General features: G+C 42.7%; 1 protein-coding gene across 2 annotated transcripts in view; it reads left to right on the top strand.

Moving 5' to 3' along the window:
• Nucleotides 1–25,074, top strand: part of LOC117258277 (putative segment polarity protein dishevelled homolog DVL1P1) — a 29,454-nt gene continuing 4,380 nt past the window's right edge. Inside the window, exons 1-14 of one of the 2 annotated variants that reach the window (XM_033629016.2) lie at nt 1–423; nt 5,384–5,453; nt 10,454–10,575; nt 13,157–13,275; nt 18,650–18,788; nt 20,093–20,186; nt 20,341–20,410; nt 20,517–20,656; nt 21,208–21,284; nt 23,154–23,221; nt 23,479–23,556; nt 23,691–23,825; nt 24,408–24,575; nt 24,692–24,907. In XM_033629016.2, coding sequence (XP_033484907.1) covers nt 254–423; nt 5,384–5,453; nt 10,454–10,575; nt 13,157–13,275; nt 18,650–18,788; nt 20,093–20,186; nt 20,341–20,410; nt 20,517–20,656; nt 21,208–21,284; nt 23,154–23,221; nt 23,479–23,556; nt 23,691–23,825; nt 24,408–24,575; nt 24,692–24,907 — 1,666 coding nt within the window. In that variant the 5' untranslated portion in view covers nt 1–253. Of the gene's footprint in view, nt 424–5,383; nt 5,454–10,453; nt 10,576–13,156; nt 13,276–18,649; nt 18,789–20,092; nt 20,187–20,340; nt 20,411–20,516; nt 20,657–21,207; nt 21,285–23,153; nt 23,222–23,478; nt 23,611–23,690; nt 23,826–24,407; nt 24,576–24,691; nt 24,908–25,074 lie in introns of both variants that reach the window. The other variant, XM_033629015.2, reaches the window with a different exon arrangement.

Genomic DNA, 25,074 nt, shown 5'->3' on the forward strand with positions numbered 1-25,074 from the left:
AGTGCCGAGAGAGCCACCGTACCGACTCACACCGGAGCAGGAATACGGGCACTCCGAACGCGATTATGTCTGGATCCTTACCGTGTCGGTCCAAAACACGGTGCTGCGTTTTCCATCGTGGGCTGTACAGGTTAATGTATTAGGGAGGGCTGTGATGTTATTCTACGGGTAGCTGGTAACATAGCAGGCCTGTTTATTGCGCTGCCAACCCTTGTTCCTTTCCTGTGTCAATGATTGTCCTCCCCTCACTCTCATGGCGGAGACTAAAATAATATATCACATAGACGAGGAGGAGACTCCTTATCTGGTCAAACTCTCCGTTTCTCCAGAGAAAGTCACCTTAGCGGATTTTAAAAATGTCCTCAACAATCGTCCGGTCAACAGCTACAAATTCTTCTTCAAATCCATGGACCAGGATTTTGGGTAAGTGGCCACCATAATTATTATTAGCCTGTTCGTCTGGCTCACTTGCTATTTATTAATGCAGTGTGTGTGAATGTGTATATGTGTGTGTGTGTGTGTGTGTGTGTGTGTAGGCTTTATAAATAAGCGTATTACAGGCCGTCATAGGCAACATTGTTACATGTGTGCAAACTACAGTGCCATGTCTGTTTCCATGCGCCTGGCACCTGCTCATTATTACTATCCTGTGCGCAGTGGAGGAGACACACGAGTGTTTGAAGTGATACCAGATCTGTCCAGAGCCCTAATGACGCAGCCCTGCATGCATTACACACAGCCAGACCCCTGCTCCCCTTATTAATGTCAACGTATTAACCCATGTTAGTGCCAATATATGAAGCATGTGGGGTATAAATGTGGGAGCAGTGTTGACAAAGCGTCCACATGTTCAAGTTCTCAGGTTTCATGTTGTTTTGTTTTGTGATTTTCACCATAGATCAGAAGAAATAACCATTTAACAATTATATATATATATATTTTAAAATGTTCTCCCTAATAGCCTGGGAAGTGTTCATTATTTACAGATGCACACACACACAATGGCCTGCAGGTGAATCCCAAGGGAATATGGCAACCACAAGCCGGTGGTTGTGACTGTTAGCTATGTAATCATGCAGCCACCTTTTTGCATTTAATTGCCCCAGAGGAGAGGATAAGGCAAACAGTGCTTCATCATCATAACCTTGTTTTTCTATTGAGTATTCTATTATAGACTGTGTTATAACAGTGATGCATTCAGGTGCAATAATGCTGTGTATGCTGCTCATCACACCCCACAGTCTGTGGCTAGTCTGTCAGGTGTTTAGAGACATGAGATGAGAGAAAGTAAATTAATTATTAAACCTAGAGTCATATTTTAACCTGATTATGTTACAGCATTAGTTATGGAACAAAATAGAAGATTCTAAGAAGAAGTTTTTGGACTAATTGCGTAGAATTTGTCTGTGCTGTAACTCATTTTATAATTTTTTATGCTGAATTTTACCTCACAGGAGCTACTTCCTCTAATCACTCCATGCAGGATTTAAGGAATAATAGAATCATTCCTTTCTCTTTCTCCTTTCTCTCTCTCTTCCTCTCTTTATAATCCCATCCTGATTTTCAGGAGTTACACCATGTCTACACAGCCCTTCAGCTCTCTTGGTCAGCGACTTGTCTCGGGCCTCTGCTGAGGATGACATATTTGTGTCAGGGCCTGTTTCTCATTCCAGTCTGAACAGTCATACACGGAGGCCCACACACACACACATTAATATCTAGCACTGTAATCGCAATCACGATTGGAGGAAATGCAGAGGCAGGCAGTGTCTATAGAGCCAAGCGTCACACATTTCCACTGCAGCCTGACCTTGTGAGGGAAACTGGCTCTTCCTGGTAGCAGGCTAGGCTTGGTGCGCCGCTTTGTCCCCCCATCCCCGGCTTCCTGCCTCTGTTGCACTGCGGGCCGGCCTGCTCTCTGGGCCTCAGGTAATCGACAAGCAGATTATGGAAACAAACAAAGCATGTTTGCTTTCTCCACATGGAGACGTGGCTCCGTGTTGCTGAACACAGCGGCTACAGTAGGCCAACCAGCTCCTGCATGTGCATCAACAAAGCGTGGTAAATGATGGCGTGAATTGGACATTGTTAAATGGCTGTGTATTCACACAGAGCTGTTATACACAGTTTATAAAGGCGTCTCCATCAGCATTCCAGCCTTTGAGTTAAGGTTGAATATTCAGGCTCAGTGAGTGCCGTATGGTACTGGCACAGTATGGAAGCAAACCCAGTCAAAGGCACAGAGGATAGCAGCGCTTTGTGGTAGCTATTCTGGCTGTACTGCATACACACAGACAGTATGGCTGCTGGAGAATTAGCTAGGGAGGAATAAGACTGCTGAGCAGAGAGGGAAAACATCAAATCCCTTGCAGTTATAGACAGTGTTTGAAATGTAAATGAGCAGTCAGTGCAAGGTCCTCTGTAGTAGACCCCCTGCTGTGCAGGAAAAACCAGCCATTTTCTTATGGGATTGCTGAACTACATTTGTGCTGGCAATATCAGCTCTCTAAGCAATGGCCACACGAATGTGATAAACGGCTTGCCCCCAAAACGCCTCAGCTTACCGCAGTGAACATGTCATTTCAGCTCCCCTTGGAACCGCATGGAATACATGTAACCACGGGCTGTGGCATTTCTGTCCACACAACAGAGCACAGCAAATTAAACGATGAACGTCTCTTTGTGCACATTTCATACCTCAGTTGTTTTTCTCCCCCCGTAATATTCATTCATTCATCAATATTCATAAGACAGGAAGCTTATTGAGGCTGTGTTGTTTTCAAGCAGCCCACTTGGCTTTTTCGCAGACTTCAAGGTGATGATATGGCGTTTTGTCATTGCCACTGGTGGTGAGTGGGTTTGAGACCTCACTATAATGCAAGTCACAGAGGCACTCTGGAGCTGAGGAAGCAGCCAAGCTGAAGCTCTGAAAGAAACAGCCTTGTTTGTGCTTTAGAAAATAGGGGGCTGGTAGGGGAATCTTTCTTCTGCTGAGGTAGGGGTGCTAAGCCCCTGTAGTTAGAGGACAAAAATCTGCAGCTTTTTGCACAAATGCACCCCTGCCTTACCTCGCCTGTTCTCGCTGTTTGAGGATTGTGGCAGATTTCGACGGCTATGCTGCATTTATGTGTCATAGCATTAACAACAGCACTTTGAATGTGATATTGATATCACTATCTGACAAGTGTGAGATAGTGACATAATGAACGGAAAACGACTTATAACATCTGAACATTGTTATTGTGATGCTGCGAAAATCAGATGGTTACAGGTCTAAATGTGACATCAGCAGCCTACATGCTATTATTAACAGGTTTCAAGGTGGTTCAAGTTGAATTTAGCTGTTTACCTTTTCAGTCTCCGTGTCATATTGAAGTATATCCATTCACAATCTTGTTTGACTACAAATATTTAGCTTCCCTGTTTATAGTATCATTAGCATCAGCCCACCAAAGTCCTTGGGCTGCTGGCCGGTGTTGGCTGGCTTCTCCTCCTGCCCCTGGTTTCTGGTTTAGGCTGCAACTACCCAGCCCTCCTCTGTCTCTCAAAGCATAAACAAACACGTCTAATCTTCCCCAGCTACACAAATATCCCCAGCAGCGGAATATTCGGCGATCACCAGGATAAATCTTGTGTCATTATCCTGTGAAATCTGTTAAGACCTATTTAAGCTGTCAGCTCCAAGAAGTCAGATCTGTGATAGCAGCCCACACCAGACATATGCTTCTCTAAACAGAGGTTACAGTTTGTTTGTGTGTGTGCGTGTGTGTGTGCTTGTTAAAGAGTTGAGGGTGGAACAAACACTGTTCTTGATATCAGATGGGAGCTGAAAAGAATGCAGGCCACGGGTGTTTTACCGCATGATAAAGACGTCATCTGTTATGATTGGAATTGTGTCTTAGTTCATCTGGTTTCAGTTCTTTTAACAGACACGGACATGTTTAAGAGATTTATTTTGCATGCCAGTTCTTTCAGGAACCGTAAAAACGCTGTCACGCTGCTGGAAGTGGAACAGGCGACCTTATTCCTGTCAAACACTCAAAAGAAGAAGCGTTGCTGATATTTTATTTGCACAGGGGCCACTCCCACATCCTCACAAGTCACCTTACAGCTGGTCATGCAGCTCGAGAGAGAGGATGCAAACACTTCCTACCTAACGAGCAGCCCGGCAGAGTCAGCCCTCGCCTCCCTCCCTTTTCCTCCCTGAGGTGGAACAGGCCACAGCGCAGACTCTGTGGTCGTCAGTTCCAGCCACAAGGCTACGTTATCTCCGTCCACCACTCCCAGCAATCCTGCTCCCACAGCAGCAAAGCGCTGAAAAACACAACCGGCTTGGCTAATCATTTCAGTAGCGGGGAAGTTCTGGCAAACAAGAAGTGGGGTGGGGGGAGCTGTAAAGTCGCTGTCAGAGAGACACCCCTGCATAAAATCTTCTTAGGCTTTTCCTGCTGCTCTCAAGTTGTGCCTCTCCCTTTTCATGTACTGTGTTCAAAGCCAAGAAGCTAATATGAGATCTCCAGAGTCTCAGAAATGCTTGCTTGTATCAATTCTGGGAAAATCCTCGGCAGAAAATAACAAACAATGCACACAAAAACATACAGGAGGTTATAATGGAAAGTGGTTAATATATCAGGGCGTTTTTACCCCCTGTGTCTGTGTGGGTGTGTGTCGATGTGTATGTAAGGTGTTTGCCAGCTCATCTCCTGTACCCCTTGGCTAGCTCCAGGCTTGTTCTACTTGACACAAGCCGAGCAGGTGTGGCGACCGGTTGCTGCTGAACTGTGTCCCAGCAGGTCAAAGGGTAACTGGGAGGTATTTCTGTAGGGAATTTACAGCCAAAGACGAACACACTGAGGGAGCCTCACACACACTAGATCACTCTATTAATACACACCCCGGTGCCTTGACGCCCTGTTGTCGCCGCTCTGAGGATTTTCCTACACACACATACATACATAAAACATTCACACAGATACTTATCTATGTGTCTATCTATCAACAGTGGCTCATTGTGAAACACGCTCACCTGCGCAGGTTAGACTCATTCATTACAGATTTATGGCCCTGTCCTTGTCAGTGTGAGCGGCCCTTATCACATTGTTGTGCTTAGTGATACAGACAGCCATGATGTCCATAAATCAATAAGTAGAGACTCAGACTGGGAGCATCATTCCTGCTGCTACGTGAGCTAGCAAGGGTGCAGAGCTGGTTTGAAAGCCACGTGGAAAATGTGACTGACAAAACCTGAATGTCGCTCTCAGTGTAAATGCATCAACGAGGCAGAGGAAGGGGAAGTTTCCTCAGAGTAGGCTGTGCTGCTTTGTCGAGCTGGGTCCTTCTCCTGGTCAGTTAGCCTGACTGTGTCTGTCTGCTTCTTCCCCAGGGTTGTCAAAGAAGAGATTTCCGATGACAACGCCAAGCTGCCCTGCTTCAACGGGAGAGTGGTGTCCTGGGTAAGTGAGATGGATGGTGCACCCATGCTGCCCCTCTCTGCAGGCTGTGCAGCCTCAGCTCGAACCAAAGATATGCAGAGCACTCACGGATCATGTAAATGTAGCCGTGTAACGCCTCCACACAGCTTTTTAAACACTCTTCACCTTCATCTCACTGTTCAGCTCTATTATATAGGTGTGAGTGATTCCATTAGGTAGTAAACTTAGTGATTGTTGCAAAGCACAGTCGGAGGTGACTAAGTTTGACAGCTAAAACAAGAAATACCATAGCATATTGACTTCTGTAGCTTTATAGTGATTTGTAATCATGGAAGATAAGCAGTGCTGGGAGCCCAAGTTTCCCTACGGGGACAATAAAGTATAATAAATCAAATCAATCTGTCATGTTAAAGGAGGATTTACATCTTAATCATTGCTCAGACACAGGCTAAAGCTCCAGCTTTAAATATTGATGGAGGACTAAAAGCAAGAATGTATAAATTAGTTTGACAGGCTGCATGTTGAATCTACTCAGGTTTTTGTTTTTTTTTAAGCAACCTAGTATAAGAATATCATGATTTATTGATCTTGGTGGGGAAATTCATTAGTTTGCCCCAGAGGGAGGTCAGAGGTCAGAGTCAGTGACACAGAGGTAGCTACAGAGTCGTTATTGACCATCTCTCTTAATATCACTTAAGCAGTGTCGATCGTAACAGCAGAGCTTGAAGCCTGTACTTAAATGTGGTCACACTCTACCACACTGTAGCTCAACAACTAGTTTATGAATCATGCAAATATGCATCTTCATGAGTCATTCAAAAGTTGATTCACCAGAATTACTCCATACACACCAAACCAGTGATTCCAAATTTTCTTCAAAGCAGAACGCCCTTTCATAAAGAGTTTTGTTTTCATGCGACCGCCCTCTGACTGCAGGTGATTCTCAAAGATGTTAACATTTTTATTAAAATGATTCAGGATTGTTGGTTACTGTTTGTTAACACGCTCGCCAGTGGAAGTGAAAGTAAAAGCCAACCTCAGGTTCACTCTTGTTTGGCGTTTTGCCTCACAGTATTTACATTTTTCCAATGCTGTGTTTCTTGGATGTTTGCTGCTCATGGTCTGGCACCTGGTGGCTACCTTTTTGTAAAGCTTAGACGTCACCTGAGAGCTATGGGGGTGCATGCCCATAAACGTCCTGAGCACAGAGAATCAGAAAATACAGGCAGAGGGCAGAGTCTCTGCAGATAAATACACTGCCACACACTTCTAGTGGGTCAGGAGTAAATGTTGAGAGGGATAACTCCTCGAGTCTATACATAGTTTGTTTGTTTTTTAGGAAAATCCTGTATAGTATATCTTTAAATAATGATAATAATAGCAATAAACCTTATTTATAAAGCACCTTTCATACAAGAAATGCACATGAAAGTAGGCAGAATGAACATAAAACAAAACTGATTCGTAAAATCGCAGAATTATAATAAAACTATTAATCATGAAATCAGAGCTGCAGCAATGTGAAGCGTAAAAGAAAGTTTCAGACCTGTATCAGGACATCAGAGCTAGTTAAAGGCTGAAGTGAACAGATACGTTTTTAGCTTTCTTTTGAAAATATTTAGCGAGCTAGCTTCCCTGATAACATGTTTCATAGCTTTAGGGAGTAAATGACAAAGGCTGCATCCCTGATCTTCTTCAGGCTGTTTCTGAGAACCAGCAGCAGATGATCGCAGTGTTCTTGGAGGCAAAAAGTTAACAAGGGAGTTAGCAATGTAGCTCGGTCCCAGCACATGTATACAGGGAGGAGGAGCTTAAAATCAATTCTAAATGTAAAATAAACAAATTAAGTACATTTTTACCATATGCCTTTGCACACAGTGCCCAGTATACAACATTGTTAAATAACTATCAGCAGACTGTAATGCAGTTGGTAGAAGTGTACTGTTGTAAGTGTATTTTTGCTGCTTCAATGATATAAACCAGAATATCTTTATGCCCCATTTCTCAGTACAAATCTTTACATAATTTGCCTCGTTATTACATAATTTTACATAATTTGCATTCTGTTTTTTAAAACCACAGTAAAAAAAAAAAGGAAATGTTGGGATTAGGGCTGTGACGATATTGTAAGGTTGACTTATTGGTGCTTTTACAAAATATTTACACAAGGAGATTTTTGATAAATATTCATCAGTAATGTGGGTATAATGACACACTTTATTATAACAGCACTTCATTTAACTCTATTTTTAACTTTGTAAAAGTACCTTGTTTAAAGGGATAGTGCACCCAAAAATGAAAATTCAGCCATTATCTACTCACACATATGCCAAGGGAGGCTCAGGTGAAGTTTTAAAGTCCTCACATCCCTTGCGGAGATCCCAGGGGAGAGGAGGTATCAACACAACTCCACCTAATGGAGGCTTACGGCGCCCCAGATTCAAACATCCAAAGACACATAATTGAAACCACAAAATATCTCCATACTGCTTTTCCGTAGTGATCCAAGTGTCCTGAAGCCCCGACATACAAAGTAGTTTGGAAAAATGTCATTTGAACTCTGTTTTTAGCCTCATTGTAGCCTGCAGCTCTAACTGCCTCTCTGTGCACCGCACTCACGTGTGCACTCTAAATTGTCCGTAGGTGTCAATGCGAGCGTGAGTGGTTGTCTGTCTCTATGTGTCAGCCCTGCGATAGTCTGGCTACCTGTCGAGGGTGTACCCTGCCTCTTGCCCGATGTCAGCTGGGATAGGCTCCAGCCCCCCGCGACCCTCAAGAGGATGAAGCGGTTAGAAGATGAATGAATGAATGACTGAATGAATGAATGAATGAAGTTCTTACTGTAAACAGACAAGAGAAACCTGAGATATATTCTATTGTTTATGAGAGGTGGGAATCCACAAAATGATATTATCACGATACTTCTGTCATGATACAATATTATTGGGATTTTAAATATGTCACAAAATACTGAGTATTGCGATAAAATATATTGAGATATAATGTGATTATAACCTTTTTTTAGCTATAAATTATGTCCCCAAAGGAGTCACTGGCTTCGTTTAAGTCTCTCCTGAAGACATACTTCTATCGGAAAACATATCCTGACTTTATCCGAACTGTCTGTCTATTTTTATTACTGTCTTATAGATTTTAATGCCTTTTTATTATCTTGATTTTAGCTTTGGCCTTATTTTATCTTTTACTAGATGACATTTTATGGCGGTGTTATTTGTGTTATTCTTCTTGTGTTTTAATCGTGTTTTAGCACTTTGTGAGTTTTGAAAGGTGCTATATAAATAAAGTTTATTATTATTAAGCCACTTTTTTGCAGCAGCAAAATATATCTAGTGGACTGAAAAAGCACTTGAATTGAAAGTTTAATTTGTATTTGTCATATTAATAGTTTATATAATTAAAAAAAATGACGCTTGGCTCTGTGTGACGATACGATTTTGCCACACAAAAATATTGCGATATTATGTCGTATCGATTTTTTTCCTCCGCCCCTACTGTTCATATGTCTGATTTGATTTTTGGGGTGGGGAATGTACACCATGTCAAGTATGTTGTGATGCACTGATCTGATCCACAGTATCAGTATTGGGGCTGATACTGTGAATACACAGAGACCACAACTGATTCACATTAAAAAGAGTTTCTTCATCAATGACATTACAAAAATGTTTCCACTCTCACTATGCAGGAATTGTCAGCTACTATTTGCAAACAGTATTGCCAGCGAAAGTGAAAGCCAACTCTAGCTTTGTCTGCTTGGCGTTTCACCTCACCATATTTTTGTTTTTTGTTTTGGCGCTGTGTCCGTGAGTTTCGTAGCTTCCTCTTGGATGCGTGCTGCTCACGCTCTGGCACCTGATAGCTATGTTTTTATAAAGTTCCAACCTCACCTGCGCTCTGTGCCCAGAAACATGATGAACACAGCAAAATAAGAAGAAAATAAGAAAATACAAGCAGAGGGCAGAGTGTCTGCAGATAAATACACAGGCACATACTTCTACCGCATCATAAGAGAACACTGAGAGGAATTACTTTCCTATGAGTCAATACATTGTTTTTCTTTCAGGAAAATCCTGCATAGTTTACCTTTAAGTCACATCAGGCTGTCCACAGCTCCACAGCAATCTCTGGCCTCATGTTACCTTACATAAAATAATTAGCTCACTCCGTACATTGTGCTTTACAGACTTTAAATAAGGGGAAGAGAGGGCCCTGCTATTGGATAAGGAATCAGGATCGGGGAGAAAAAGACAGAGGTATTTTTCTTTCACAAAGCTGTCAAACACTGAAAGAAAATATTTTTATGAAGCAGTTTTCCGTGAAACTGGAGAATAAGGGACCAAAGCATAGTCTGCTCATTCTTACGACAGAAAGCCAGTCAACACACACCAGACACAGGCAGAGGAGGTGATGGAAAATGCAAAACTGCTTTCAGTCTTTGAGATGAAGCACATAAAAAGTAGCCCACAGGGTTCATTTAAGAATCCAGCGACTCCTCGGTGACACCTGTGAATCCCAATGCTGGCATCAGAATGATCACGGTCCATACAGTTGTTATTCTTTCCACGGCTGCCGCCTTCAACTTTCATTATTGTGGCTCAGATGAAAGGAGAGCAGTCGTATCTGTGGGTCATTGTACATCATCCTTTGTACTGACACTCAACTCAGTAAAAGCATGGCGGTCTTTTAAGTTTGTATGTCGTTTGCTGTTTCTCAAGTTGTTTGTGTGCAGCCACCAGTCATCTCCAGGCCTCTTTGCAGCATCTCATTTCATAGCCTTTTCCTCACGCGTACTTGTACACAAGATGTGTTTGTCTCTGGTGCCGGCATCACTGTGTGTTTATCTCTGAGTGTCGCAAAGTCTGTTGAGGTCTCTTTTGACCTTCTCCCTCCTCACTATGGGGCCTATATCACTCAACAGAATATTTATTATTGTTTGTGTTTCTCTCGGAGCTGAATGTGTCTGGTCTAATCTTTCCTATGCTTCAACTTCTCTCTCTTAGTTGGTCCTGGCAGAAAGCGCTCACTCTGATGGAGGATCTCAGTGCACAGAGAGCCATCCAGAGCTGCCCCCTCCTCTCGAGAGAACAGGGGGCATCGGAGACTCGCGGCCCCCCTCCTTCCAGTAAGTAGGCTGATTACTGCCTGTCATATATTCACAATTTCACACACACACAGGCATGTAGGCAGGTGTATTCAAGCACACAGTCCTGTACAGTGGGTGACCTTTTTATATCACAGCGTGCCATATGTGCTAATCAGAACGTGGAAAGCTCATCAGAGAGATTTGTCAGCACAGGCTCGTATGGGAGGTGTAGGTGGTCCGTGAGCCTGTGTGTGAATACGGCATGAAGTATGTGCTGAAGCCTGAGTGCAGGAACATGCATGGGTGTGAGCATTTCTCCCACTTGTGTGTATGTTCCCTCCCGCCCACTCAACCGTGGAATAAGGCGTTAGTCCGCTCGTCGATGTAAACATGATGTGTATGCCGCCAGTGCTGCTGATTCTTGAAATAGCCTTCACAGCATAAACATCTGCAGGCAAATACTGGCACTCAGTGAGGCCCATTGTGTTCAGTCACTCAGAGCATTCATCCATACTCGGCTAATAAAGGCATATGTGGCTCTAAAAGCTCAGACATGGAGACCGTCTTGATGACTGTTACCTGAACAGACTTTGACTTCAAACTGGTAGATTAGAGAATATCACTGCACTTGCTAAGGAGAAGTCCCAAGCTAAATATAGCGAGAAGTGCCGGGGGCAGTGGGGGCGAGGGTTGTTGCCATTACAGCACTAGAGCAATATGGCTGAGGCTCTATATTGAGAACATGCAATCTGTCATGTCTCAGTGTATCTCTTTATCCAGTGTTTGACATCTCAGCTCGCTTTTGCCCTCTATGGGCTGCCCCCTGCTGTTTGGCTGTCAGCTGTCCTGATAATTTTATTGTTCCTGGATAGCTTTCACTGGGACTACCGCCACCTTGTGGAGCCAAACGACAGTGTGCCAGCCCCCTTACCCTCACGTCATATCCCCCCGCCTCCTCCCTCCCACCCTCCCTCACTCTCCCTTTCTCTTCCCCTCTTTGAGTCAGACAGGCAGGCCTTTCTCTCAGAGAAACAGCGTGGTGAATTCCCTATAGCGAACCTCCTCTCTTTCTGAAATGAATCCAGTCTTCCACCCTTTACCTCTCTCTGTAAATAGCTAGAATATTATTACCACTTCATTTTCTCTTGTGCTTTATTCATGCATTTGATGTGTTTGTCGGCGTGAATGGCTCTATTTGATGAGCACACAGAATAGGTGTTTTGGGCAGAGAATGCACACAACTGATGTGCTTCTGCGTGGTAATCCGGATTAACAGACATTAAAAGCACCCATCTCCATTTCCCAAGAGGGAGGGGGTGGCGATTGGCAGCAGAGAGGGGGCAGCAGAGGAGGGGGGGTTGAAAGGGGGGGGTGGCATTTGTTCACAGCTGCAGCCTAGTGCCTTGGATAATCTCCCCCCGGATCAGCAGACCTGCCGCCCGGCTGGTCAGCAGCCATCGACAGCCTAACAGACAGGCAGTTACCACCACATCAATCATCACGCTGCTGTACAATCACTGCCATTAGAGATGCATCCAAACTATGCATCTACAGTGATATTTGCACACATGCGCTGACCTGTGCTGGTGCAGCCCGGCCCAGGTGCACCCATTAGCACCCCGTAGCAGAAGCGTGTAAGCATGCCTCATTGAGCACTTTATCCCGCTGAGTGAACACAGCAGACACAGCATCTTGTCTGCTCTTGTGTTTTTAATTTGCATTGATCATCCACACGCTGCCACTGAGGTGTGTGAGAACATTGCTTTTAAACCATCGCTGGACAATGTTCACGTTCTGTGCCTCTTTTGTTCCGTTGATGCACTATGAATATGACACTGTTTGTATACGTGCATCGTCGCTTGAGCGTGCATGAACGCATGAATGCGCTCGCATGCAAGTACGATTATTTATGCAGGTGTAAAGTACATGTTGCACACATGCCTAAGTGTGTGTGACAGGCTGACAGGGTTGAGTTGAGTTCTCACCAGCTTCAGGTTTCCTCGGTGCCCGGTGGCTGTGTAGGTCCCTTAACCCCGGTGCCTGAGGCCATGGCGTCTCCAGCCCTCTGACAGAATAACAATCTGCCCTCCAGAACACCCAGACTCCTCCCCAGACCTCAAGTACACAGGCCAGCTTATTGCTCAGCCCACACCTGATCTACCACTTCTCGCTTTTTTATGCAATCTGTCATTCCCCGCTCTCTGTCTCTCTCCCAATCATGCTCCAGGCACCATCTGGGCTTTCAATAGGTCTCATTAATGCCAGCGTTGTCCAGAATGGCTCCCTCTCAGGGTATCTGGTCATTAATGACACTTAGTGAAAAACGCATCACATACCACACAACAATGAAACTGCTATTTTTGCCAGAGGGATTGAATTTGAAACAGAGTCATAATATGAGTTGCATATCCCCCTAAGGCTGAATGGCAGGCAAACAGATATTATAACAGACAGAAGTATATTGTAGCAGGGGATTATGTTCAGGAGTGTTGGTCACAGGCTGGCGAGAGAATTAATTTGAAAGAGTTTCTGTGAGAGAGAGAGAGACAGAGGGAGTGTGTGTGTGTGTTTTGTACATCATTATGAATCTGACTGAAGTTTTCCGATGTGTGTATTGCAGTGCCAATGCGGTGAGCAGTCGAGATGGCCTGGACACCGAGACGGGAACAGAGTCTCTCCTGAGCCACCGCAGAGAGCGAGAGAGAGAGCGGGCACGGAGGAGAGCTCGAGAAACCGAGCGTGAGTATTATCAGCCAGGAACAGATGGATCCTAAAAATGCAATTATCCTGTCATTTCCAACTTATTACATTTCAGTGCCTCTTACTCAACACTTAACTTTTTCGCTCTGCACAAGTCACTCACCACAAGAAGAAAAAAAAAAGTGGACAGACAGCAGACATGTATGAAAAGAGGCCCTCAGGGACCGCATGGTGTGTGTCGAACTGTAGCTATGTAAGACCGAGAAAGACGTAGACATCCAAGTTCTTGGAAGAGTGAAGAAAGTAAGGAGTGAATAAGTTCACTGCATGTCAAACTTTTGGAATTCACTGTCTTCCCCGATGATTGTCCTTCTTGTGTTTCCTGTGTGCGGCTCAGGTTTATGGTCAGAGGCTGTTTTCCACTCAGTAGTCACACTCCAATCTTGTACGATGATTATACCCTGTCAGAAGACACCAGTGTTTTGTGAAATATCACAGGAGAGTCTCTTGCAGCCATTGTTGAGATATAAATGCGACCATCTACAGTCTACCTGAAGAAGAAAATGTCAGGATCTGTCTCTTAAAAGCCCTGGAGAGCCATTTGTAAGAGTGAACACATCTGCTTTATTGTTTTGGCATTTGACTGCAGCAATTTCTGTTAAAATCACTTTGGCAGCTCCTTCAAAAGAGCTGCTCTCCTTTACAGGCTCTATGTTTTTAGTATGAGAGTCTGCCAGGCAAAGTCACATGACCACAGCAGAGGACAGGGTAGGGCCACAATATAGGAGTGGGCGATATATTGACTCTACTCAATGTATTGCGCAACTTGCTCCACATGGGATGATTGAAATGACTCTATTGCGGACAACAAGTATAAAATGTCATGTTTTTTTTTTTAAGCCACTGGAACAAACACATCACACACACTCCCCTGCCCATCCAGACCACTCTCCTCTGAACGATAGTGTGTGAGGCAAGCCATGTGTGTTGGTACCTGCAGGGCTCCGGACAGCAACCATTTAGTCGTATTTTGCGACCATGGAGCACCAGTGCCACTTGCAAACCCTCACGTTTAACGGCATCACTTTAACGGTTTAGCTAACTGCTAACATCTAACTGTTGACCCGATGCTTCAAGTTCACAACAAAAACATCAACATTTCTGGCCCGAGACGAAGAGGGTGCTGAAGAATAAAAGCAGAAGTGGTTCCGTTTTGTTTTACTATAACTATAATTTGTTTAACTTTATTATAACAGTACTTTATTTTACTCAGTTACATCAGTACTCTATTTAACTTTATTATAACAGCACTTAAATTAACTTTACAAGACCTGCAGTACTTTAACTTTATTATAACGGTATTCACCTTTACTATAGTAGTACTTTATTTTTATTATAACAGTACCTTCTTAAAATTTATTATATTGATACTATATTTAACTTAATTACTTTGATTAAAAATTATTTATGTAACTTTACTATTAAAGTCTTTTATTTAATATTAATAGAGAAGCACTTTAACATATTAAGAACAGTACTTTAGCTGTCTTATAACAGTACTTTATCTTTATTATAACAGTACCTTATTTAGCTTTATGATATCAATTCTATATATAACTAAATTATAACAGCACTTAATTTAACTTTATTATAACAGTACTTCATTTAACTTTAAAAGAGAAGTACTTAAACTTTATTGTAACAATACTTTATTTAACTTTATTATATAACAGTACTTAATTTAAATTTATTGTAAAAGTATTATAATTAATTTTGAACAGTTGTTTACATTATTATTAAAGTACTTTGGTTAACTTTATTAAAACAGTTCTCCGTTTTACTTTATTATTTAACTTTATTGTTTTTATTAAACAACAGTACTTTAACTTATATAAACTTTAAAATATATAACTACATTATTGAACTTTATTGTAACGGTACTTAACTTTGTTATAACAATTCTAACCTACCTTCATTATAAGAGTATTCTAAGGTTATTATAACAGTACTTTATTTAACTGTATTGTAACAGTAGTTTAGTAGTCTACAGTAGTTAAGAGGAGATTTCAAAATATCGAGATGTATACTGTGTATTGAGATACAACCTTAAAAATTTTGCAGTATTATTTATATGCCACATTGCCCAGTTCTGTAGTGATGATACTATAAGACTGATTAATCAGTGCTTTAACAAAGTATTTACACAATGACATTTTTGATTGGTCATCATCAGTAATGTGATTTGTAATGACTAAGTGGGAAGAGACAAATCATAGAGCAGTCTGCCAAGTTCAGGAAATGACATCACTTTACTGTAATGCAGCCTTTAAAACCAGGAAAACACAACACTTAGGATATTACGTCATCCAAAATCTAATCTACCTACTCTCATACACTATCATATCATGAAATTGATATGATATCAATATATAATTAATATATTACCCAGCCCTTGAACAGGGCATAAAGAACACTGGTGCTGCAGGATAAGGTGTGTGTTCTGTTATCAGCATAATCATACCTGCGATATTTTGAGATATCCGCTTCATTCTATTCCTTCTCTCGCCACACAGACATTTTGGCAGAATTAATTGTTTTTATGGCAGGAAGTAACAAACCAGCAGCTTCTGATGCTCACAGTCTGCTGGTGTATTTACTCCCAGCAAAGCCAGTTGTCTCTGTGTCTCTCCTCCCAGTGTCCTCTCTTCACAGCAAGCCTGGCTCTTTGCATCCTGCACTCCAGGCTCATCATGCAATTAGTATCGCAGAGCGCAGCCTCAGGCTGTGGTTGTAGGAAGAGCTGTAATGGTCTCGCACACTGGAAACAGATTCAGCTTCATCCTGACAGAATAACTGCACAATCACATTCTTGGGCATCTTGTGACGGTGTGTTTGACTTGGCCCGAGACACATTGTTGGCCCTCACCACGTCAGATCTGCTGCCGCTAACCGCCAGCTGCACATCTGTTGTTTTGTGGCTGATGCGGAAATACCTCAAGCCTAATGAATTTTGCGTCTGTCCTCCATCCTCTTCTGTGTCGACTGACCTCAACGCATTCAGAATAGAGAATTACTGAAGGATCATATTTCATTTTCCTCTTCCTCTCTCTCTCTCACACACACACTCGTGTTGCCTTTCCTTTCTCTGTTTCCTCGCCTGGCATCTCCCCGCCTGCTTGTTTGTTAGCTCTAATTAAGTGAAACCATAGGGGGCATTGGTGGGTCACTGTTGGTTTGCCAGCAGTTTCATGGCTCATAAATCTAGCGAGCAAGACCCCATATAATGTACTTCAATTTGGCTGCGTTGGCTCTGGGGTTGCTGTCACAGTCACATGGCCTGGATGTAAAGAAGGAGCCGGTAGCCCCGCCTTTTTCTTTTTACCTCTCTGCCTGCAGCATCAGCAGCAGCAGGAATTCCCCTGTCACCTTATACACACGCTTCAAGTGATTTTCTCTCAGCGTGAATGCTTTGCTGTTTAACAGTGATCGGTTAGCTATGGTAAACATATCCCGTCTTATTTTCTGTGTGTGCTGTGGCGTTTTGAGAGTGAATAGATGAATAATGCAGCAGTTGAACATTTCAGGAGGCTGAACAGGTGTCGGACACAGTTATGGGATATGATCTGTTTCGATGCCGCCAGGTGCTCTGCAATCTTAACCTGCTGTAAGACAAGACTCTAATGTTCGGTTATGACATTGTAGCAGCGGACATTCAATACTCTTAAAAAAAAAAGAACATCACCATTACATTATTGCTGTTTAGTGCTGCTGGGATTTCAAGGTTGAGGTCAAAGACGACATCGCTAAGCCAAAGCACTTATGCTTGTATTAAAGTATTAACACAACGAATATAAACAGCTGGTAAACCGTCCTCCGTTATGAAAAGTATCAAGATTATTTTTTCTGTTGCGACCCTGCCAAAAAGAAGAGTTTTTGATAACCTGATGGCGTTGTCACCTGAGGCAAACATGGGACGGGACAGCACATCATTTCAAATCTCATATTATCTCCGTTTGGGAGATAACCATCATGTGATTGGTCAGAGGCAGATTAGCAGTCATTCTATAGTTGCGTGCCATGTGAGGGAGGGAGGAGGCAATACTTTCTCCTGACTCTCAGCTCAGTTCCTCTGTGCGTCGGATGAAGGCACACTGTCGGCTGCGGTGAGAGGGATTTGTTTGTGTTACGTCCATTGGTGATGTTTGACATTTAAATACGTTATATGATACACGTCATTTCATATTGTGGTTAGTTTAATTTTATGCCGGTGGGGTTTTTTTTTCTATGATTCCAGTGTGATTATGGAAAGTTAAATAAGGGGGTTCTTATTTTGCAGTGAGGATAGAGGTTTATTGTTGCTTGTTTGGAGCTTTTATATGGTGATGTTGTGTATGTAAAGTCAGCCCACCAGTAGAGACATTTTAATTGTTTAACATTGAATGCTTTATAATTGATTTATTAGCTAATCCTTTAAAATGTCCCAACTTCTGAAAAGGTCATGATGGCATTCTGTCCAAAGTTTCACATGTCTCATCAAACAGTGACTCACTTCTTGTTTTCTGTCTTGCCGCTCCTCACAGAGTACCCTTATGCTTATTCCCTATTTTCACTGCCTCTGTTGTAGATGAGCTGTGAAGCCTGTCAGCAGCCAGCCGGTGGGCAGAGACCGTCTGAGGCTCAGGCTGGGCTTTTTTAGAGAGCAACTAGCACAGACGGAGCGCAAAACAAAGACACAATCTGGCCTGATGAACCTGCACTCTTGTTTTGTTTTTTGTGTTTCTCTCTGGCGTGGCAGTCTTCTGAGCGTGGGAGGAAATATGGTTGTGTGAATCCTGACAGCGGATGTCATGTCCCTCTGCTGATTGAGTGCTTATGTGCAGTAGCTCGGCTTTCATAGACGCACCCTCTGGGCGGAGCTAGCGATGGGAACTACCACATTGCTGGAATGTTTTGCTTGCTCTCGGCGAATGCGCTGGCTGCCACGCCCTCTTCGCCTTATGAGACCTTTCCAGCCAATCCGCTGTCACCCTGAGACAGCACCGCCTCACTGGCAATGTACGTATGGAGATGGACAGGGTGGTCATGCACTGCTGGGAATTTGAGAGTGAATTTCTAAATAATCTCAAGCAGCTGCATTCATTTATTTCAAAGTAATTGTTGATGCTTTATTCTCTTCACTCTCCTGTATTCTACTGTCTGACTGAAATCCAAGTTCTGCTTTCAGTTCATATTTTCAATAATGCTAAAATCTTCCACAGGTATCAGAGATGAAAGCTCCTCTGTTGTTTCTGTCACTCTCACTAACACTGACTCTCCTCCCCTCCTGGTTGCTCCCTCTTGTTCTGATCTGACCCACGGTGACCACCGTGGCCTCCCATCTGACTCACTGCTGCTCTGCTCCTTCTCTCTCCAGTCCCTCGTATCAACGGTCACTCCAAATCAGAGCGCACCGCGAGGGACTCAGCCATGGGTTACGACAGCGCCTCAGTAATGAGCAGCGAGCTGGAGTCCAGCTCATTTGTTGACAGCGAGGAAGACGAGGATGCTAGCAGGTAACGTTCAGCCTCACATCTAAATGTGTTTCTGCTCCATCAGTAGCTTTTTATTTGTTTCAGAAACTATCTATTGTTCATAAAAAGTAGTTACACAAAAAGAGAAGCACCTTAAAATTTCTCGAGACTCTCTGAGGTCTTCATTCACATGATATATTTTTGTATCGGTTGTTGATATAGCTGCAACTATCAGTTATTTTCATTATCAGTTCATGGATTGTTTTTATTCATGAATCAAAAAATGACAGCAATTAGAGATAAATGCCTGTCTCAGTCTCCCAGAGCCCAGTGGGATGTATTCATATTGCCAGTTTTACTTGCCAACAGTCCAAACCCCCCCCCCAAAAAATTCAATTTACAAAGACACAAAACACATAAAAAGCAGAAAACCCTCACAGCTGTGAAGCTGGAATCAGCAAATTTTTGGCATTTATGCTTGATAAATTATTAAAATTAATAGGTAGAACTTTATTTATCCCGAAGGAAATTCTTGTGCCAGAGAATGCTTCAGTTACAGTAACCACAATTTAACGTTCCAGTAACCAGAGCAACACGTTTGCATGTTCTCCCCATGTCAGTGTAGGTTTTCTCTGGGTACTCCAGCTTCCTCCCACAGTCCAAAGACATGCAGGTTAATTGGTGACTCTAAATTGTCCGTAGGAGTGAATGTGAGTGTGAATGATTGTCTGTCTCTATGTGTCAGCTCTGTGATAGTCTGGTGACCTGTCCAGGGCCTCTCACCCAATGTCAGCTGGGATAGGCTCCAGCCCCCATGTGACCCTGAACAGAATAAGCAGTTACAGATAAAGGATGTATGGATATCTTAATTTAGAAAACATAATATCAAAGTCATCATCCCATACATCAGTCTACACCACAGGCATTCAAAAATATAATGTATTAAGTTAGAGTAAAAGCAACAAATCTTGAATACATGTACAGAAAATGGGTCTAAACACCTTTCTGAAGAGGCAAGGAAAAAAAGCAGGCCTGTTGTGTTCATAAGCAAATTTTTGCTTTTATGAATATGTGTGTGTCAAGGTGTAGAAAAGGCAACATTAAGCAACAGATGTTGTGGGGGATAGGTGAAACAGCACCACTAACTTCAGCTAAGATGTGATAAATTATTGTAATTGTTGTCGTGTAATGTGCTGTTGTATTTCAGTGCAAGTGTTTTCTTTTACCTCATACATCTACACAGATGTTTACAGTGTAAACTCATTTATTTTAACATGTCAGGTCATTTAACATCTTCTTTGTCTCCTCTTTCTTCTTTTCCACCTCATTATTCCTCTCTGTTTCAGGCTCAGTAGCTCCACAGAACAGAGTTCTTCTTCGCAGCTGATGCGCAGACACAAGCGCCGCCGACGGAGGCACAAAGTGGCCAAAATAGATCGGGTGAGCACCTCTGAGACACGTCACCGCCTCTGGTGAAATTGAAATTGACATTAAGCAGGAGAAACAGATGAGAGGGCTGACTGGTATGGACTTTATACCACTTTGATTATTTCTAAAGGTCTTCACTTATTTTATCTCCTTCCTGCCTTTCCAGTCTTCATCCTTCAGCAGTATCACAGACTCCACGATGAGCCTCAACATCATCACCGTCACGCTCAACATGGGTAAACCTGACATTTAATTTTGTTTATATACATTTGAATATAGATATTTAAGTTTTAATGTACATGCATTACTAATACTGTGTGTTCTGTGGTTTCCCCCTGACAGAGAAATACAACTTTTTAGGTATCAGTATTGTTGGTCAGAGTAACGACCGGGGAGACGGCGGCATTTACATTGGCTCTATCATGAAAGGAGGCGCTGTGGCTGCTGATGGAAGAATAGAACCAGGAGACATGCTTCTCCAGGTACTCAAGCATACTCCTCCACTTTTACAAAGTATCACTGAACATTCAGAGTTTTCATTATCATATATTTTTCGTGGTAAAATATGAATGAAACGCCTCTGCTGCTGCTGTTTGTACAGCGCAAAAGCTGAGGATGACGCATGTATTTCTATATGAGGTTTCGTGGCCTATACGAACCACAATGTTGCATTCACTTCCATTACGAGGCTCTTTTGTAAAAGTTGTAATTCTGCCTCTCCTTTTCCTTCCTGTTAATGCCTCTCTTTTGATGTCTGCGCGGCAGACCTCTGCAACTACACCCTCCATAAAACACACGACAGCTGACTACAATTTGTCGTTGTGCCCCAACATGCACAATATATTATTTTGACTGTGTGTCTCATAAAAAGCAGCTTAGGATTTTCAGGCATTGGAAAGCCTAAGAGCACTGCAGAGATTAATGTGCGCAGTACAAGTGCATGAATATCTGAATCCTCTGCAGAGCTTCAGACTAATATTTCAGTCATGAAAACACACTGTATTTATGTAACGAGGTGGTCTCTGCCCGCCAGGTGAATGACGTAAACTTTGAGAACATGAGCAATGACGACGCCGTGAGGATCCTCAGAGAGATTGTATCCAAAACTGGGTAAGAACATACAGCTTGGTCGGACCAATGACTGAGCGCTGTGATCACATCGAGGGCATAACTTACTGTATGTAAGGTGTAATCTTAGACTTAAGACTAAGGTGTTAATCAGATAGGGGGCTGTATTCAGATGATTTATAGAATTAAAGAAAAGCCTATTGAGGAAAATCATGGGTGTAAAATATGAGCCTATCCCTTCAGTTAATCCAGTGTTGCCAGAATCACATCTTCGTTGCTAGATTAAATGACTTTTCAAACCTCTTTTGTGACTAACGACTTTCCGATCAGCTACTTTTCTGCCTCCGTCTGGTGCTTACGGACACCCAGAGAGACAAGGTGATTTTTTTTTCTGTGGGCAATTTTGGCCAAACCCTACTGAACCTACTGTACAGATGGCACAGGGGACATTGAAAAAGCTCCAAAGCAACAGGTCCTGACCACTAAGGTGCAGAGACACTCCTCAAAACTTCAGGAAGGAATTTTACACAGACATTAAATATCCCAGTCTGTCAGTGCTGTTGCTGCTTTCAAACACACACCTTTGTGCACAGCGTCTCTCTTAATGGGGACACACAGCCGCAGCAGACAACAGCTCTGCTCTGCTCTCTGCTATGTTCACATTTTAGAGACTATAATTGATATTGTCCTCATTAATGATGTATTATTTCATCCACCCACAGTCCATCAGCTTTATATCTGAATATTGTATCAGAGCCACAGTGATCATTGTGTAAACCTGGCATGTTGGCTGGTATTGGAAATTGGCGATAGGCTGATCAGTGTTTTATGGTGATGTTGCACCGGTAACATGCAAGAAAGCATGAATCAGTCTTTTTTTTTCTCTCTTGCTCGCTCACATTACTGTGAAAATTTCTCCAGCCTGACAGACCCAGTGACTGGCAGACCAAAGAATTGTAATAATAAATAGCATTTATGACAGTGATGAGATTTTGTTGGGTTTTTTTTTACATTAAACACATTAAACTTAAACTCACCCAATCATTGTCATTTTACCTTACTGTTCATTTTGAACTCACATCAGTGTGTTTACTTGTAAAGAATACTTACATGTTAGTCACACAAACACACACACACACACACACACACACACATATATATATATGTATATATATATATATATATATATATATATAAAACGTGTATTTCCATTGCAAGTTCTGTCTTAAATTTCGTATAAGGTGGTATTACAAAGGTCTCAAAAAGTCTTGAATCTAACTTGGTTCTATTTGTAGACACCCTGTCACTCTCTGGCAGTGGATGTTTGTAGGTAGTTAAGTGATAAGGTAAAACTTATTATGCTGCATTTGGTTGAACTCTCAATGCCCTTTTTATCTTGCACTAAATGCTGTTTTCGCACCATTTTCAGACTCTCAAAACTGCTTAGTTAAGCCTAAAAGTTTATCTCCTACGTAGGAGGTAACATCCTGTATATAAGAGATACGTAATATCTTGTACATAGGAGATAATATCTAGGACGTTGGAGATGAACTTATGTCATGGCCAAGATTGCCCGCAAAAAAAAAAAAAAAAAATCACCTTTCCTGTCAGGGCTTTGTACCTGCTAGTTATAGGAATTTAAAGTGAGTTTTTACAGTACATACAACAGTGTGTCAATCATCAGCTCAGAGATTAAATCAGTGTCTTTTTCAATGGAGAGCACTTGACTCAAGTCAGTAAATGACACCACACAATAATTTGTGTATTCATAACTGTAGAGTATTGGTATGTTGTGTAGACCTGATATCTGTAGACAGTAATCTGCAGTATTATTTGGCTCAGGCAAACTTGCCCCTGTGTGTCTTTCAGAGATCTCTATTCAAACTGATGTTCTATTTGCTTCTCTTCCAGTCCTATTAGTCTTACTGTTGCCAAGTGTTGGGACCCATCTCCACGAAGCTACTTCACCATCCCTCGTGGTAAGACACACACTAATACTTCAATTTTAATTCACTTTCATTTATAAAGCCCAATATCACGAATCACAGTTTGCCTCAGAGGGCTTCACAGCATGCAGCATGCCTCCATCCTTGGACCTTCACAGCAGATAAGGAAAAAATTCCCCCCAAAAAACCTTTAATGGAGAAAAAAGCATGTTAACTGTCTGACCACTGAAACTGGAAAATATTTAACCTGTACCTTTATCAGAGTTGCCTTATTTGTTTTGTTTGTTCAGCTGAGCCGGTGAGACCCATCGACCCAGCAGCCTGGATTTCACACACCACCGCCCTGACAGGACCTTACCCACACTATGGTAAAAGCAACCAGTCACCACCTCCACCACACTCCATGAAGCATCCATACTGCGGTGATTATTTCAACCTCACAACATTTAAACATTGAAAAAGTTCCTCCTGTCAACATTTTCTCTCTTCTCTCCCATCGCAGAGTTCGACGACTTGCCTCTATCTGCAAGTAAAACAGACATGGCGACCATCGTCAAGGTGATGCAGCTGCCTGACTCTGGCCTAGAGATTCGAGACAGGATGTGGTTGAAGATCACCATCGCCAACGCTGTCATTGGTGGGAGCTGCGTGGGCACACACAGAACTAAAAGCACTTTATCTCATGTAGACCAAGATTTTGAGTTTTTAAGACAGTGATTTACTGTCGGTAAATACACAATCATGTGTTGTATGCACACTGCTCTGAACAGTGGTGCTGTCCGTGAGGAATGAGGCCTCAGTAACTCTTTAAAACACAGAAATTAATGTTTAATTGCCATTTCTAAGGAGCACAGAGTTAAATTATAAATGTGAAATTTAAAGCAGCCATTCTGAAGATGATTAAATCTGTAATCAGACACTTGCTCGTTTCAAATCCATCCAGTCTTTTCCATGAGGCAGTTATTGTTCCCTAATACAAATAGCATTTGTGTTGCAGCTCAGCAAGTTTTTAGTTTGTTTCTTGAACCGCAAAATCAACGTCTGAGGCCTTTAAAGTACCATGCATTATTTTGGCTTTAACTACACCAATTTTGTTGTGGTTTTTGCAACATTTTGCTGCTTGTCTGCACATACCCAGTGTAGCTGTTGTGCATATAGCATTTGTTCAACACATTAGAGCAGGGGCCTTCATGTCTGTGTGTGTTTGTCGATGTGTCAGGTGCTGACGTGGTGGACTGGCTTTACTCCAGAGTAGAAGGATTCAAGGACCGGCGGGATGCGAGGAAGTATGCTAGCAGTCTGCTGAAACATGGTTACCTGAGACACACCGTCAACAAGATCACCTTCTCCGAGCAGTGCTACTACACCTTCGGGGACCTCTGCCAAAGTACAGCCACCTCTCTTGGTGTATCAATGATGCAGCTCCATGTGTACGGCTTTTTTAATGAATAGGAGGGTTGTACTAAATCTTTCCCTCTCTGGTTCTGTTTTCTCTCCAACAAGACATGGCATCACTCAATTTGAATGAGGGATCCAGCGGCGGAGGCTCTGAGCAGGACACTCTGGCACCGCTCCCTCCCACCAGCAACCCCTGGCCCCTGGGCGGGCAGCCATTCCCCTACCCTCCCTTTCCCTCCGCACCCCCCAGCTTCCCGCCAGGATACTCAGACCCATGCCACAGTTTCCACAGTGGGAGCGCCGGCAGCCAGCACAGCGAGGGTGAGCAATGAAAAGGGAGGGTAAAAAGGGGCCTTTGAGATTTCCATCAGGCTTTCATTAATTAATGTGATAATTTGACTCAACATGCAACATGGCATTATCCCTAATCTAAATATTCCTGACATATGACGTCAGTGTTAGCAAGTGTCTGACTCATGCTAATGCTA

Source organism: Epinephelus lanceolatus, chromosome 8 (assembly GCF_041903045.1).
Source record: "Epinephelus lanceolatus isolate andai-2023 chromosome 8, ASM4190304v1, whole genome shotgun sequence".
Classification (NCBI taxonomy): Eukaryota; Metazoa; Chordata; class Actinopteri; order Perciformes; family Serranidae; genus Epinephelus; species Epinephelus lanceolatus.